Here is a 17,483-nt window from a genome sequence, read left to right as displayed (position 1 = left end):
GTAGGCCCCAGAGTTGTTCCGTGTTGACCTTTTCACTGTAAGACTTTTCATTGTGATTTTCTTTCTCATCATCTAATCTGTCCGCGACCATGTGGGGACCCTTGGTCTAGAGTCCAAGGAAGAGCGTGTGTACGTTGTAGTACCTCAAGGCAGGGGCAGTGAGCTATTGAGAAGTGGGGGGATCTGAAGCCAGATCCGTAAATGCAGTTATTAATTTGGTATTCAACATAGATTAGTTTCATATGTTATTTTTGACTTCTGGAGCAATTGTGTGCTTCCTAAGAGGTCAGCGTCCATAGAAGGAAAGCCTCTCAATGTAAAGTATAAGAAATAACCAAAAGAAAGTGTAACTGAGGATGCACTAAGTAGTGTTCTAATTGAATTTGTATCCATTTAACAGAGTTCAGGTTGTTGGGCTCTTCCCTGGGAAAACTAATAAATTAACTATGGACTGCAAATAGTTGGTTAGTTTATTGATTATTGCTGTAATTACTGACTGAGCTACCTATAATGGGGTATCCTTGCAGTATTGACTGAACAGGAATGTGAAAATTTTATCATTAGTAGGAAAAAACCAGCATACTTATTCCTCATAGGTTGAAACACTGTACTGTTAGAAGGTATGTTAAGGAGAGGTTTAGGAAACTGTTCTGTCACGTGTATAGAAGAATAATGTATAAACCTGATTTGATGCGATTTGATATCTAAGACTTGCCACCGAGTAAGTTAGGAGGTATGAGCAATGAAACTAGCTGCCACGTCTCTATCAGCTTCTGTCTGCCTCCTTCCCGTAAACATTTGTGGAGCACTCTTATGTGTGAGGCACAGTGCTGGGCACTGTACAGTGTCACTTCTTAGGCTTTTAGGGACACAGGCCTATTTGAAAATGTGAGGGAAGTTGTTTATTCTCTTCCCAGAAAATTGACACAATGCAGTGTTTCACATATAATTTCAGGAATTTGAAGGCTCTCCTAAGGCCCATATAGACTCCAGTTTAATACCTCTGCAAGATACAAGAGGTATTACAAGACACTAAAATACACAAGACAGGGCCCCTGCCCGTGATTAACTTCCAGAAGAAAAATAGACATGATTCTTTATAATACCCTTTTAATTATTTCATTATTTTATAGTACTGTAGTAATGGAGGGAAAGGGAGGGGCACTGACTCAGCCTTGATAAGCAGTTAGTTAAATCTACCTCTGTACTTGGTCTAACAGTGATCTTGTTTAGGGGTTTCTATGTTACCCTATTGTTATGAACGCTTCTCTTCTATGTACTGTTGCCTGGAAGTGGGAGATTCATAGCCCTGTGCCCTATTTCAAGATTCTTTTCAAGTATTTTATAGAAGGTTTCCCATATACTGCTTCCTTTGATTTGATCTTCTTAATACCTTTACGAGGTGAGCAAGGCAGGTATTGTCCCTATTTTTATAGCTGAGGCTACTGACGCACATAGTGGGTGCCTTTCTTAAGGTCACACAACCAGTAAACGTAGAGCTAGGACCTGAGATCACTCACTGATTTGCTCACTTATTTGTACAGCCAGTTTTTAAAAAAAAAATTTTTTTTTAACGTTTATTTATTTTTGAGACAGAGAGAGACAGAGCATGAATGGGGGAGGATCAGAGAGAGAGGGAGACACAGAATCCGAAACAGGCTCCAGGCTCTGAGCAGTCAGCACAGAGCCTGACTCGGGGCTCGAACTCACGCGCCGCGAGATCATGACCTGAGCCGAAGTCGGCTGCTCAACCGACTGAGCCACCCAGGCGCCCCTGTACAGCCAGTTTTATACTATAAATACTTATGGGATAGCAGCTATGTGGCCAAGTGCTATGCTAGGTGGTGCAGGTACAGTGAACATGTAGTTCATTCCTTCAAGGAGCCCATGGTCCATTCAGGGAGATTAACAAAAAAGCCAACAATGTTCAATGTGGGAGGATATGAAAACTCATAATTGCCAGGGAGAGTGATAAGTGCTCTAATATGCTTAAGTGTTAGGCGCTCTGTGAGCACAAGAAGGAGCACCTGGTGTAGCTTTGGGGACAGAGGAGGCTTCCTGAAGAAGGTGGTGTCTGGATGGAGTAAGCTGGGACAAAGGGACAGGGAAGAGAGAACAGTGTGTCAAAGGCTCAGGTGTAAGGGCAGCTGGTGCATTCAAGAGGAGCTACCTGGGATTCAGTGTAGAACAGACAGGGAGGCAGGAAGGGTATGACATGAGATTGGGAAAGAAGGTGGGCTAGACTATGGAGGGCCCAACCTTGGGGAATTGAGAAGCTAGGAAGATGTAGAGTTAATAAAACTGGTGTTGATTAAGTATGGGGAAGAAGGAAAGAGAGGTGGTCTGGTTTACCTGCAGCTATCTGGCTTGGGAAACTAGGTCATTGTGATGTCATTGACCGAGACAGGGAGCCCAGGTGGTGGAAGATGGGTCTAGGGCACGAGGGAGGGTGTGAAAGGTAGAGACCTGTTGAATTTGAGAGGCCTCTGGATAACCAGTTTGGTATGTTCCGAATCTTAGGAGAGAGATTTGGGCTGGAAATAAAGATTTGTGATTCATCAGCTCCTAATTAGTCTCAATGACTCCTCTGGTAATTGAAACCTTTGAAGTGGCTGAAGTTAACTCAAGGAGAGTATAAAATAAGAAGAGAAGGTTGATGAAAAACCGTGGGGAGCTCCAGCATTTAAAGGAGGGGAGGAGAAAGAACCACTTACAGGAGACTGAGTTGAGTGGGCAGAGAGGGAGGAGGAAAACCAGAGGGGGTGCTGAGGAGGGAGGGAGAGGTCACCCGTCAGCGCGGTGCCACGTGTCCCCTGTGTGTGAAAAGATCGGTGACATGGCTGAACCCAAACAGGGTGTAACTAAAGAAGCCACTCTCCCCACCAGCTCAGCAGTCTGCCCAATAGCCCGATTTCTTAAATGTTTTGAGGTATGAGAAATAAGAGGTAACTGACCTTTGGACTCTTAAATAGTAAACGTACATTTTATGTTCTGAGTACACGAAAGAAGTATTTTTGTTGCTGTTGTTCACTGATAAACCTTTTGTTTCATCTATGAATGATACTCCCAGAATAGGATAGGGTTGTGAGAAATTAAATGAATAAACAGAAATAGCTAGTATTGAGCCTAGTACACAGTAGGTGGTCTATAAGTGGTTGTGTATGTGTGTGTATCTCCCTATGTCTCTGTCTCTCTTTTAATAGAGAACTTGTGCCTTGTAAAATGAAACGGTGCTGTTTGGGAACTCAAGTTTTTTATATGGCAGATTTCCATGAAGACAAAAAATGTTGTAATTATTGACTGAATTGTGCTGTTGGAATTAGAATTAGGTTCATAACAAATAGCAACACTGTTTGATAAACTTGCAAACAAAACAAGCCAAGAATTGTACTTGCTATCCCCTCGTTGAATCTGGCCCTCTGTTTCAAATTAATTAGATTTTTGGATAACTGTGCTAAACTTTGTCACATCCTTATTAAAATTGTTTAAGGATTTTGAGGAGCATCTCAGAGGGACTCAAACTAATCTGAGTCTGGTACTGGAGATTCCATTAGCAATCACAAAACTGATTAATCTTTTACTCCGTTAGCTTATTGATTATTGCTGCAATTACTGCACGTAACAGATTCTGCCAGGAACACCAGCAGAAAACACGTTTTATGACTGCTGCTGAGGTACTCAGTCTGAGCACGATATTTTGTACTTTTTACACATAACTGTTTTTTTGTATTTTTAACTGGGAACACTTCTATTCAGAAAGTGCTGTTGTTTCAATGGTAAGAGGTTCACTTTTTAATTTCTCAAACACCAAGAATACATTACAGTTGGCAAAGTGCCTTCAGAAATTTCTCTTGCTGCTGTTTCATTTGGAACTTCACGGCCATCCTGTATGATGGACCAGCTATCTTTACTCTCATTTGGAGGAAACAAGGGTTAGGTAGCAGAATCAGGATTAGACCCTATTTCAGTCAGTAAATATTTATTGAACACCTGCTGTATGCAGCTCTGTGTTAGGGGTAATAAGAGCCAGGATAGGATTATAAAGATTACGTTTAGGAAGTTACTTGGATAGCTTCAGATTATGCCCCCATTAATGTTAAAATGGTCACTGTTACTTTGCTGTCCAAGCCATGTTAAATATCTTGGCATAGGGGCACTTGGGTGGCTCAGTTGGTTAAGCTTCTGACTTCAGTTCAGGTCATGATCTCGCAGCTTGTGAGTTGGAGCCCCCGCGTCGGGCTCTGTGCTGACAGCTCAGAGCCTGGAGCCTGCTTTGGATTCTGTGTCTCCCTCTCTCTCTCAAAAATAAATAAACATTAAAACAAATTTTTTTAAGTATCTTGGCATGTAAGATTTAGCTTTTTGTTTGGGTTTTTTTCTTCAGTTTGGTTTGGACTGTTAGAAGTCATTGCTTATTTTATCACTATTGAGAACAAAATTGGAAGGGCTCTCTTTAAAAGGAGAATATCTAAAAACACTGAGAGATTGCCTGGATCTGGAAACCCCTTGCTCCCCAGCTTCAGTGCTAGCCTGTCTGCCCCTCAAGTGAGTCTCCTGGCACTCCTCTGGCTGTGTAGCATCTTCGTAATCCGAGGGGCGGCAACTATTTCCTTGCCCAGCTTATGTGCTGGGGAATGGCCACTCCCCACATCGGGGCCCTGTGAGTCCCCCAAGTGCCTTGCTCATCTCACTGGGCAGCACAGGCGCACACACGGCCTGTCAGGACTGCTCTGGGCCAGGAGGTACGCGTGGCCCTGTGCCATATCTTCGTCCCTTCGAGAACGCTCGGTATGCGGCAGCCTGAGCTCTTAGGCCTGGTGCCTCTTTGCCAGCCCCACCCTGGCCCTCACAGGGCCTGCTCCTCAGAGTCGCTTGTCTGGAGTGGGCCCAAGCCATGGGTTTAATTACCACCCTTTACGGTGTGCTTCTGATGCTGAATTGCTTTGCTGTATGGATCACAAGATTCTCTGTTAATACAAACAGAGATCAAACCCAGTATTTCAGCAGGAAAAAAAATGTCCCTTGGATTTGGAAGAACTGTGGAAAACAAAAAGCAAATGCTAACTACTTGCTTTACAGATACTGGCAAGTGGCACACTTAATATCATTACTGTGGCTGTGTTAAAGGTAGCATAAAGAGATGGTTATACGTGGCCGAAAAATTTGTGCAATGGTTATAAACGTATGTATAGTTTGCCAGTTGATTTGGCACAGGTCTGAAATGAAAGGGAAACCAAATTTATTTATTTATTTTAGGAGGCAAATAAATAAAGTTGGAAAACAGGTCAATTTCATGCATGCAAGGTTTTATAGTAGGAAAAAATGCATTGCACCTGTTCTGACCCTTTACATTTGAGGTTATTTGTTTTCAAACTTGACCCCAAGCACCAGTTTCAGACAACTCTATAATTAATTTGTTAGACAAAGCATAAAGATATTTTATTCGTTTTGATTTCTAGGACTGTAGTGAAGTAGTAACTGAAATTACTAACCTATTGTACATAGCAGTTAATTAAAGAAAAGCATTAACTATAGGAGAACACCGCCACTGCTGTTGTCTTGTATCAGTATAAAAAGGCAGTAATTTTTTTGACAGCCACTGATTGGAAAGTTGCTTGCAGCCTTCCAGAACCAAGGGGGTACATGCTGTGGATCAATAACCGGCAAATTTCCCATTAAAAAGAATACCTGAGCAATGTTCCAAATAGCCACTGGCATCTTAATTTTCCATGGAAACCTCAAACACTTGTGTGCCGAGGACAAGTCATTTTTGGACAATTTTTCCAGACTACTTGTTAACAGTTATTGCTGTCCCAAAAGGTTGACAGCCTACATGATTGATATTTCATTTACTTGTCATCACTGTTTGAGTAATGGCGAGCGGTTTATTTCTGTGGTTTTAAGGAATATAGTCTCCTGAATGACATTCGCCTTGGTATGTATTCCAGAGCGTGTGTCACACGTGTTTATGCCGTGTGTATCTAGGCTTCTACGTCCACAGAAGGAGAGGATCAGTTTCCTTTACAGTTTGAAAGCCCTTGGAGAGGAGGATACACTTGTATCAGCCCACAGCTATCAAAAATTCACTTCACTTTGTTTGTTTTCAGGACAAAGAGCCTTAGATTGTTAACTTGTGATTCCCAAGATGATGTAGAATCACATAATTACCTTTATTTTGTAAAAAAACAAAAACAGAAACAAAACCCTTGATTTTGTAATGATTTTAACGTACGTAAAAGCACTAGGAAGATGTGTGTCTGTGTCTTCTAAAGAAGACTTTTTTGGAATGTCAGCAAATAATGATTATCAGGGAAGAATTTCTCCCAAATGTGGCAGTTACATAACGTGTATGTGGTTTGAATATAGAAACAGCAAGAATGAAAGGAGAGTTCTGCTCTGTGTGTGACAACCCACAAAACACAAAATCAGTTGTTTTCATCGTTGACGTTTTCTACTTTGTTATTTGTCACGTGGTAAAAGAAGTGAGGGCACAGAAGCCGTCTCCAAGTTCGGTGGACATACGCTCACCAATTAGCGAATTAAGGAAAATGGGAATCAGACCATAATATAACCTGGTGAATTTATGTTTATGAAGGAGTGTGAAAGCTTTTTCACTTGGAACTTTATGTTTTGTGCCCAGAATTTTAAAGTGAAATTTGATCTGTGCTAAAGTGTTTAAGAGACTGAAGCATGAAGGGTATGTTTGCTTAAAACTGAGCTACCTTTCTGTCATATTAATCCTGTCATCTTTGGATAGGTCATACCTTGTTTGCTTTTTCCACAGTCTATGATTTAGATTCCCGTTGTGTGTACATTTTTAACACAAATATGTATAATGTTTGACCTGCCGGGCACACAGGTCCAGGCGAGGTGGGAAGTGTCTTCATTTTGCTTTGCAAAAACCCAGAGAAAAGAACAAGAAGCAATTTGAGAAGTTTCCACTGAAAAGCTTTTTGTGTCATTTTTAATACATGTCATTTTCGAAATATTTCTTGAAATCAAATAGTAAATTCTTAATCAACATTTTTACTTTTAAAAACAAACGACAGAGTGGAGGATAGCATTATACTGGACTTTCAATGCTGAATATAGTCATTTTTATGTGCAAACAGAACAAAGTATTCTCAAGGCTGATATGTATGTACCAGCAATTTACAAAAGTACTATGAATTAAACAACCCATAAGTGTCTGTTCCAGTATTCATACATTACTGAGTAATCTCTTTCTATAATCTCTTTGCAGTATTATTCCACAGTAATGGAACAGCAAGTAAATGGACAGTTAATAGAGCCTCTGCAGATATTTCCAAGAGGTAATGTTGAACAAATTCTAATCAACAATGATTATTTCAGTAAACTGTTTCATCAACAGTTATGTTTTCCAAAGGTTTAAATGCACATAACATGATGTTTAGCTCTTAATTTGAAAAAACAAAAGAAGTATTCATTATCGTGGGGATTGCAGGCTATATTATAGTTATGGCAGATAAAATATCTAATTTACTAGAGTAAATTAAACTAACTAGATTGTTTTTTGTTTTTGAAGTACATACTTACATTCGCTTAAAGAACTCTTTGGGGGTCCACATGGTTTCTAAACCAAGGCAAATGAATGACTTTAATTTCGGATATTTATAAATTGTGGCTCATGATGGTAGCCAAAGCTGCTGTTGAGGAGAAAGCTTTCAGCTAGTGCAGAAGCGAAGATGTACTGTGGTGTTTTAGGAGAGAAATTTTGATAATGTTTAGTCCTTGGTTTTTTGGGGTGACATTTTCCAAATAATGGAAAATCTTCATAAATAGGAATTTAATTGTCAAGTCTCCAAAAAATATTAGCTGATGAGAGTAAGTTTTGGTGAATCACCAAGTCAATTAATATTCCTTTTTTTCTTTTAGATTGGCAGTACTAGCCGCCTATCTGATATGATTGATCAACTGTATATTAATGTTTCCTCAAAATTCGAAAAATAGTGGGGGCGCCTCAGTGGCTCAGCCGGTTGAGCATCCAACTTTGGCTCGGGTCTCACGGTTCATGAGTTTGAGCCCCACATTGATTGGGCTCAGGGCTGACGGTGGGGAGCCTGCTTGGGATTCTCTTTCTTTCCCTCTCTGCCCCTCCCCCACTTGCACACATGCACGCTCGTGTGCATGCACTCTCTCAAAATAAATAAATAAACTTAAAAATTTTTGAATAATAGTAAAAAAGAACAGTTTAATTATGTAAACCATTAAGTCTTTCACGCATGATACCTTGCCCCACTTGGAATCATATTTTTTTAACTGATGGAGCAGATAAGGAAATGCTCCAACTTTTTTAGAAATAACTTAATGCTAAGTGAAATAAGCCATACAGAGAAAGACAGATACCATATGTTTTCACTCTTATGTGGATCCTGAGAAACTTAACAGAAACCCATGGGGGAAGGGAAGGAAAAAAAAAAAAGAGGTTAGAGAGGGAGAGAGCCAAAGCATAAGAGACTCTTAAAAACTGAGAACAAACTGAGGGTTGATGGGGGGTGGGAGGGAGGGGAGGGTAGGTGATGGGTATTGAAGAGGGCATCTTTTGGGATGAGCACTGAGTGTTGTATGGAAACCAATTTGACAATAAATTTCATATATTAAAAAAAATTTTTTTAAATCAAAAATTAAAAAAAAAGAAATAATCTTATCTTTGTCAACTGATACTGTACAGATAATCATGGTTATGGGTTTTTCAATTAACCATTCTAGGCTTTCATTACCTGTAACTCTCTGAAGTTGAATGGTTCAGTTAACCAGTAGCCTCTAATTTACACTGATCAAGTCTCCAAAGGCAGCTGATGTGGCCAGCCCACAAGAAGGTCTGGGTTCAAGGGTAATGCTTTTCTAGTGTTAAGGTGGGCAGTGGGATTGGGAGTACTTAGTACATTCTTAATGATAATGCATTAAAGAGCTAAGTAAGTAAACAAAATGGGGCCATTGATAGTGTCTGTGAAACAAAAATTAAGATTAATCCAATTCTGTTGTACCTGAAGACTAAAAATGAATTAAAAAAAGAAAAGAAAAAGGAATGTTGCCATTTCTGTGCATTAGGCCAGTGACAAGGATGCAGATTGCTTCTTGTTATTTTCAACGATGGGAGAATTGGGCAAGTTTCACAATTGTTTCTCCACAAGAATACTTTACCAGCTGAAAATTTCCATTAATTGTTTCCCTACTTGACATAATAACTCTTTTGTTATAGCAAACTCTAGTACAGTAACGTGGAAAATCATACCAATGCTCTGGGTCTTTGTTGTTTTTTCCCCCCTCCAATAAAAGATTTACTCTTCTTCATCCAAAATCTTTCAAAGTTTTTTTTTTTTCTTTTCTTTCATGAGCAGTCCTTTTCAGTCTTCTTGTCTGTACCATTGTGCCATCTCTCATGGCAGTGACAACCTTTTTTTAGACATCTGCTCTGTTCAGGCAGTAATATTCCTTTAAGTGTTATCATTTCTCATTTTTCTGACATTTCTGTCTATTAGGTATTACTGATTCCATTGTATGGATGAGAATATGTAGGTTCAGAGAGATTAAATAATTTCAGAGTCCACAACAGCTTTAAGTGGTTAGTATACCTTTTGAGTAAGAATTTGGTTTAAATTATGATTTGCTTAAAGTGGAAGGGCAGATAAATGAAAATAATCATGGAGTGTGCTTGGAGGCAGTCTGCAGGGGGTTGGTAAGAGTGTAGAGAACAGTACATTGTAGGGAGAAGATACTTAAAAGAAGACAGTATATGAGATATGATTGTCGCATGTAGTCCTAGAACAGACCTATTAGGCTCTAATAAATTATTAAATAAAGTTCTTCCAGGCCATATTAAATTTTTTTTTTTTAGTTTATTTATTTATTTTTGAGAGAGCAACAGAGAGTGAGCAGGGGAGGGGCAGAGAGAGCGGGAGAGAGAGAATGTCAAGCAGGCTCCACAGTGTCAGCACGGAGCCCGATGTGGGGCTTGAACTCACAAACCATGAGATCGTGACCTGAGCCGAAACCGGGAGTCAGACACTTAACTGACACCCAGGTGCCCCCATATTTAAATTTTTTTTAAATATGAGATTCAGTCTCCTTATCTCTATGGTTTCTTGGATGTTATTATATGACTCTGTTTATTGTATTCTTGCTTTTTGCTTACCTATATTTTATTTTTATTTTTTTTAAGCTTATGTATTTATTTTGAGAGAGACAGAGACAGTGTGAGTGGGGGTGGGGCAGAGAGGAGAGAGAGAATCCTGAGCAAGCTCCATGCTGCCAGCACAGAGTCCAGTGTGGGGCTTGAACTCACAAAACCACAGGATCATGACCTGACCTGAACCAAGAGTCAGATGCTTAACTGACCGAGCCACCCAGGCACTCTGCTCTGACTTACCTATATTTTACATAGGTAAATGTGATTACACAAACTTAGACAATTAAGATATAGACATACTGGGCAGATTGACTGGGTTAATACTTAGTTGGTTAGAGGCCTCCCAGACCTTAGTTTCTTCAGTCAAGCCCCATGCTACAAAGAATCTCTAGACTGAACAAGTGAGAAAGATAGGAGAAAACGATTTTGTTCTAACCTCAGGTATTCTCATTCCAAGTAAGACATTTGCCTTGGATGGTAACTCCCAGCTCATTGCTATACTCCCTGTAGTTAAAAGATATGTTAAATATTGATAACTATGAAAACTTTGTAGCTTTATGCAACTTCTGACTCCATAACTTTAGGAAATACGAGGTTACTGGGTTTTTTTGAATATTGTTTAGATTTCCGGTCATGAAGATTTGAGAAGCCAGTTGAGTAATGAGGCACATGTTTAGGTAATAGGTAAGATTGACACCTGTCTCTGATTCCTTAGCCACTTTCTTATTAAATGAAATTTATGAATGTACTGGGTTCTTAAGTGGAAATACTCTGAAGTGTTGTCTTAGGAAGTATTAATGTTCCCTCAAGGATCAGGCATCAAATGTATGTGACTTTTGTTTTGTTCAAAAAGTTAATTTCCATTTTATGGAGAAAAGATTTGGAGTCCTAATTTTAATGTATTTTAGAAAAATAAAAATTCTTTATTAAGGTTTAGATATATTTTCTAGGAGAGTAACATAATAAATTTGAATGTACTAAAAATATACACAATTAAAACAATTGATATGCTTTGTAATTATTACCCACATCTTCTTATTAAACAGTTTTATTTCTTGTTGTCAGAAACAGAGGAGAAATACATGTACATCTGAGGGAGGAGGAAAAAAAAATCAAATTCATCCTTCCCAAACAATCAATCAAAATTGACAGTCCCTCAACATACAACATGTAGGGTGTCCGTAGCTTTCAGATGGAAGCAGCCTATTAAATGGGCAGGATGCTTTTGTATTTCTAACATTTGATGAAGAAGCATTTGCTGAATTGGAAGAGTACTAACCTGTACATCCTGGTGGTGTCGGGAAATTAATATTTTTCCTGGAACTGCTCTGTCATTAGACTTAAATATTAGAAGATGTCAAGATTTGCAAAAAATGCAGTAAAATTAGTGATATCCTTGTATTTTAACAAATTTGACTAATTATTGCTGTGCAAACTGGTATTCAAATTTGAATATTCCATTTAAGAGTCTCTGAACATCTTTCTGGCATTAAAAGACCCTTCTCCAACCTCCCACCATCCCCCCTCAAAGAAAAAACCCTAGCTATTTTCAAAGTAGTTTAAGTGATAGCAGATATACAATGTAATGGAGTTGAGGAAAGATTGCAGAAATTTGAATTATGAAAGGAATCTAATCATTTTAGCTCAGTTAACTTGATTTTTATATGTTTTAAGCAGAAATTGGAATTTATATGAGGTGGTGTCAGAAAGCTCTTTGCATTTATAAATGCTCACTCCTGCAAGTTAAAAACCTTGGTTCATAATTCCCACTTTGGGTCTTGGGAGCCACTTTTCAATCATTTCTCTCTGCTAATTTTGGTGTCACCCTCATTTCTTTTTAAACGATTCATTTTGAGCAAATTTGTAAATGGCCCTGATGTGTTCTACAATTTAGTCAATTACTGTTTCAGCCTGCAAGCCTCCTGGGGAACGGAACATACATGGCCTGAAGGTACGAATTTCAATAATTGTTTCAGTAAAGTTAGATGGATTTGTAATGCTGTGTTCCACTTATTGAAATGTCAAATAAAACTGCACTTTCTCAAGCTCTGACAAGCGATCCTTTTTTTTTTTTTTTTTTTTTTTTTTCCAAAGGGGATGTGGAGGGGGATTCATCTGTAGTATTTGCTCAATATGTGTACATATTTGGATAGAAGGCTTTTGGGGGGCCACATTTTTTTTTTTATTATTTTGAATCATTTTGTGGATCCGTTTCTTCAGGATGATTCTGAGCACTGGTGTCCACAAAGATTTATTTGCGTGAAAATACAGACTTCATTTCAGTGATTAATTAAGCACCTAAGCATATTGCACACAGAATACCCTCCTCTTCTTTTGACATATTTATGCTAGAAACATATATTTATTTGATGTCTTTTCATTGTTCTTTGTCTTTTGAATTCTGGATTTCTGCTTACAGCTTCACATTTGAAAGAAAAGCTGGCTATTGTATTAGATTCAAGCATTTTATAATTAATAATTTGGACCTCGTTTTTCAGTGAATAGGAAACATTCTGCAGTGTTCTGTTTGGTTTTAGAGCTGGAAGGGTATGAAAACGTGAGGTTCACTACTAACCTCAGGATGTATTCTTCATGTTCTTTTTTGAACATATTGTTTTGTATATGAAACAAAACAAAACAGTGAATTGAATTCAGTTCTGGAGAGTGAATTGCAATTTTCCCATTTATCTCTCCTTTTTTTCAACACCATTTAGGTATTTGAATAACAACAGGAAAAGTATATTATGTAACATACGGGTTGTACCGTTCTGTAACCTATATACCGAGTAGACTCCAACCGTGGGTCTGTCTAGCAACAAGCTAATTAACCTTCATAGTGAAATGAGAAATTTGTGGCAAATTATAGGTTAATTGGAACTGTGTCCTCGGAACACAAGACTGATCGAGATTCTTTCTTTCCTTGTAGGTGAATACCCGGGCTGGACCCTCTCAACACGGCAGCCCAGCTGTCCCGGATTCACTTCCAAGCAATAGGTGAGAGCAAGCAAGTGAAGTGTGCCCATGAGCATGCTTATCTACAGAGCTGGGGGTGGGGATGAGGCTTATGGGATGACACCTCTCTTCTATAAGACCATACGAATGTGTACGTGGCTAAGAAGAAATTTGACCAGTTGGGTAACTGTAGCTACATGTTGACTGCAGAGAAAGGACCTCACCGAGGAAGATGGAATGAGGCATTTTAAACTCATAATTTTGGTCTGTGGAATGGTGTGCCTTCAGTCTTCAAATTTCACAGAGAATTCAGTGCCTTTGACTTCAGTGCCTTCCGTGCCTTGACGATCTGGTTGGGTAAATTGTGTAACGCTTACCATTTTTTTCTTGATTGTCTGTCTTTTGGCAGCATTGTTGTCCACTGACCTCTTCACCAGAAAGAGGCAGGGAGAGAGTGAAGTGGTGGAACTTAAACTGACCAGCCATGTTGCTCTTCTTGTATCTTTGGTCATACAGAATATTGAAGCTATTGCAGAAGGAAGATAATTTTCACTCATTCATGCTAACAGCACCCTACACTGCTGTGGGGATACCAAAGACTTGAGTGCCTTTTCAGAGTGTTGCTTCCGATCATCACGGTCCTCAAGTGGAAGGAGCAACCTGCTCAAGCTGATAGAGTTTTAGGTCGTTTTGGTTATATACTCAGTTATTCAGCGAGTGCACCTCACATTACTGTACTTGAGGATGATGCTGTGGAGGCGATTTCTCTGGGTGTACCTGTTCACGCTGGTGACTGGAAAGCCGGCATTGAGCCAGAAGACCCTTCCACTCTGTCCCAGGCTTTTCTAAGTGTAGAGCTGTCACCAGTATCGTACAGCTGTTTATTGGCTGAGGTATGGCTTAGGTTTCTCCTCTTCCTTCTGTCCGTCTCCTTAACCCAGAGTCCTGGTTCTTTTGCCAGAGGGCTTTAACTGTAGGTAATTTAAAGTCTCTCCTTCTGACTCTCTTTTTACCCTCCTGTCTCCTCCTCAGAAGTCGCTTCCTTGATTGCTTTATTATGGTGTCAGTGTATCTACTTACCAGCTTTCCTGCTGTGAGCACACTACTTTTAAAGTGTGTTTTCTTCTTAAACAATTCATTCTGTCTTAAAATGCACTCAACCACGTTATCTACTAGCGGATCCTCTGTCTTGTGGTCACAAGGGGTAGGTCTTTAGTTCTCATTCTAGCGCTTGGGCCTGCCAGGCGATACCTGCAGCTTAGTGGAGGCCCGGGGCTGAGGGTCACTTGTTATGCTCAGGTCAAAGAAGGCTGGGCATTTAATTTTACCACTATTTCCGGAAAAGTTGTTGTTCAGACAGACCCACCATGAGCCTTGAGGAAAAACAAGGACTTTCTCTGGTGTTTTGGGTTCCATTTCATCATGGTATAAAAAGCAAGACAGAGTTGAAAAAAAAATGGGAAGGCAGAGAAGGGGCAGGATAACTTTTCAAGTTCTCTGAGATTTGGCTCTAACAAGAGGAGTAAATTAGCTTGGTTTTTAAAGAACTACAGTGTATATTCACAGAGTATCATAAAATTTTCACGTTAGACAGAATTTTGGAGACTATCTGATTTAGTAGTTCTCAGCCTTTTGTTGTAGTATCTTTCCTTAGGGATGTGACAGCCTCCTACTTAGTGATGGTGGTCTCCTCCGGCAGTGACTTCTGTCATGGGAGGAATGCAGTTTGAAAGAGACCTGCTATAGATTTTAATATGCCACCCTGCATTGGCCATGTTCTGTGTCCCACGTTGACAACTAATCAAAAGTATTTATTGAGTGTCACCTGTTGAGTAGGTATTGTCCTATGCACAAGAAATACAATGTAGTCCTTATCCTCTAGAGCTTGCTATCTAATGGACATACAGGGGAAAAAAAAAACCCAAACAAATACAGACAATCACACTTTATAATTAGTGTTATGAAGGAAGCAGGCAGGTTTTGGAGAGAGAGAGAGAGCACTGGGCAGGAATATGTTTAGATTTAGACAGCATGTTCAGGGAAGACTCTCCAGAGGAGAGTGACATTCTGAGAGGCCTGGAGGATGAGAAGGGCCTAGCCACGTCAAGAGCCAGCAAAGGGCATTTCACAGGGAGGGGAGAGCGTCTGTGGAAGGCCTGTTCGGTGTGTTCATAAGTAGGCCAGTCTGGCTGGAGCCCAGGGAGGGGTACTGATTGGGCGAGTGTGGAGAGAGGGGAGAAGAACATTGGAGTGATCAGAGAGAAGGGGACAGGATGGGCCACATCGGCAGGGCCTTCTGTTTTAGTTTTCGTTTTTGTATTGTCATTGGTAAGCATCAGATGTCCGGCTCTGTTTATAAAAGACCCTCTGCCTGTGCTGTGTGAGTCAGAGGAGCACCAATCTAATCCAGCTCTGTTTCGATGCTTGATTCCCCAGCCCTTGCCAAATGGTCATCCAGGCACTTCCTGAATATCCCTCGCAGCGTGAATGCATTTTATTGGCCATGGCAGCCCCTTCCATTTTCACATAGCTCTGTCTTAGAACATTCTTTGTCATGAGCCGAGATGGGTCTCCCTTTAGCACCCACTGGTAAAGATTTCGTTTGGCCCTCAGAGCAGGGCTGTTCCCTCTTCTAGGTAGCTCTTCCCATCGTCTTCCCTCCAAACATACTACTTGTAGGTTTCCTGTCTCAGCAAATTCTCCCACACCCACCCAGTGGCTAACTTGCCAGTCATCTTTCACTGCCTCCTGGGCCTCCTTCAGAGCCACATGTAGTCAGTCCCTACACCTGTAGGCCTGCCTTCTGTCATGCTGGAGTCTGTCCACTGGCCGATACCCCCGTTGCTGCCAAGGCAGTTTGGGCTCTGTAGATCATGGCCACAGCCACAGTCTTGCCATGTGCAGTCCCTCCTCCACGCTGCAGCCACAGTGATCTTGCCAACATGTATTCTGAGCCCATCATTCCCCTTTTAGGGCTGACTGCTGCTCCTTAAAACCTTCAGGACAGTGTGTAACCTGGGCTACAGGTGAGCAATGAGCTCTCACATTTAAGTCCCCTGCCCACTTGACCCCTTCCTGCTTGACATTCCAGCTTTGCTGAGGAATGCATGGAGCCCTCAATGGATCATGTTTTCTCTCACTCCTGGCCCTTCCTGCTTTCCTCCTCTTTTCCTCCCCTTCTTCGCCTTCAGTCTGGCCAACCTTGGTCGATTTGAAGAACAGAGTTTTACCTTCTTCTGGAAACCATCCCTGGTGATTGCCCACCTCGTAGTCAACACCAGGTACCCACTCTATAATTTCCCCAATCCCCTGGTGCTTGCTTTTACTGTGGCAGTTAGCACATTGTCTTACGGTCGCTTCTGTCCCCCAGTAAATTCTGTACTCTTGGAGGGCAGTGACTACAGCATATTCATTATTGAATTCCCAATTCCCAGTGTGATGCTTGGCACATAGGAGACGGTCAACAATGCTTGAATGAATGAGTGGATGAACAGATTTATATTCCCTCTAAGTCTTGTCTCTGAATTGAATTCTCCCAACTCATTCAGCCTCTCTGATACCTTATTTCTAGTCTCCTCACCCATTTCTTCTTCTTTAGATATCTCAGTGTCCCTCTTAAAGTGTCATACCAAAGTTGCAATAACATCACATTTAAATTTTAAGATGTTTTGAAAAGTGATTTTTGGATAATCTAAGTCACCGTGACTATACAGATAAACAAAATACTGAGTAAACTGAGGCACAAAGAAATTTCCAGAAATTTTTTTTTTTTTATTGAGACCAAGTTGGTAGTCAGACATTGGCATAATGGATGAAATCAGCATTCTCCTCAGTTACTTTCAAAGCTTGAAGTGGTCTTTGCCTTAGGTGGGTGACCGTTAAAATGACCTTACTAATCCACATGGTGTTCCTTGGCCATAATTACTGAATGCAGGTTCCACTGCCAAGTCAAGGCCTTTCCTAAATATCTTGGCTCCCTCCTTCTATAAAATTGGGATGCTTAAACTTTCATCTATCTACCTCAGCGTTAGGAAGACTGATGAAGCTGTATTAAGGAGTCACGTTTTGTTTCTTGGATGAAAGGTGCTTTGTAAATGCATTGAATCAAAATGTTATTATTTCAAGTTGTGTGACATAATGGAGTATCTGTGGAGAAACATTGCCTAGACATTGTTTTGTTATTTCTGTTTTTACAATAATTGTAACTGTTAAATTGGGAGTCATCTGTGGGAATATAAGGGGTCTAAGTGTTCCCCAGGGGAAAAAAAATATATGTGTTGGGGGGGGGTGGGGAGAGAGAGAGAGAGACAGAATGAGCAAGGCCTGAACCTTTGTTTCCTTTATAAATTATTCCCACAGGGCTATAGTTATTGTGAGGATT

General features: G+C 40.3%; 1 protein-coding gene across 7 annotated transcripts in view; it reads left to right on the top strand.

Moving 5' to 3' along the window:
• Positions 1-17,483, top strand: part of MAP2K5 (mitogen-activated protein kinase kinase 5) — a 277,702-nt gene that overhangs the window by 31,503 nt on the left and 228,716 nt on the right. For all 7 annotated transcript variants that reach the window (XM_019832175.3, XM_019832177.3, XM_019832174.3 and 4 more), the window contains exons 4-6: positions 7,244-7,313; positions 12,061-12,101; positions 13,077-13,144. In XM_019832175.3, the coding sequence (XP_019687734.1) occupies positions 7,244-7,313; positions 12,061-12,101; positions 13,077-13,144 (179 nt within the window). The remainder of the gene's footprint in view (positions 1-7,243; positions 7,314-12,060; positions 12,102-13,076; positions 13,145-17,483) is intronic.

Source organism: Felis catus, chromosome B3 (genome assembly GCF_018350175.1).
Source record: "Felis catus isolate Fca126 chromosome B3, F.catus_Fca126_mat1.0, whole genome shotgun sequence".
Taxonomy (NCBI): domain Eukaryota; kingdom Metazoa; phylum Chordata; class Mammalia; order Carnivora; family Felidae; genus Felis; species Felis catus.
This window is presented reverse-complemented; position numbering and strand designations above follow the sequence as displayed.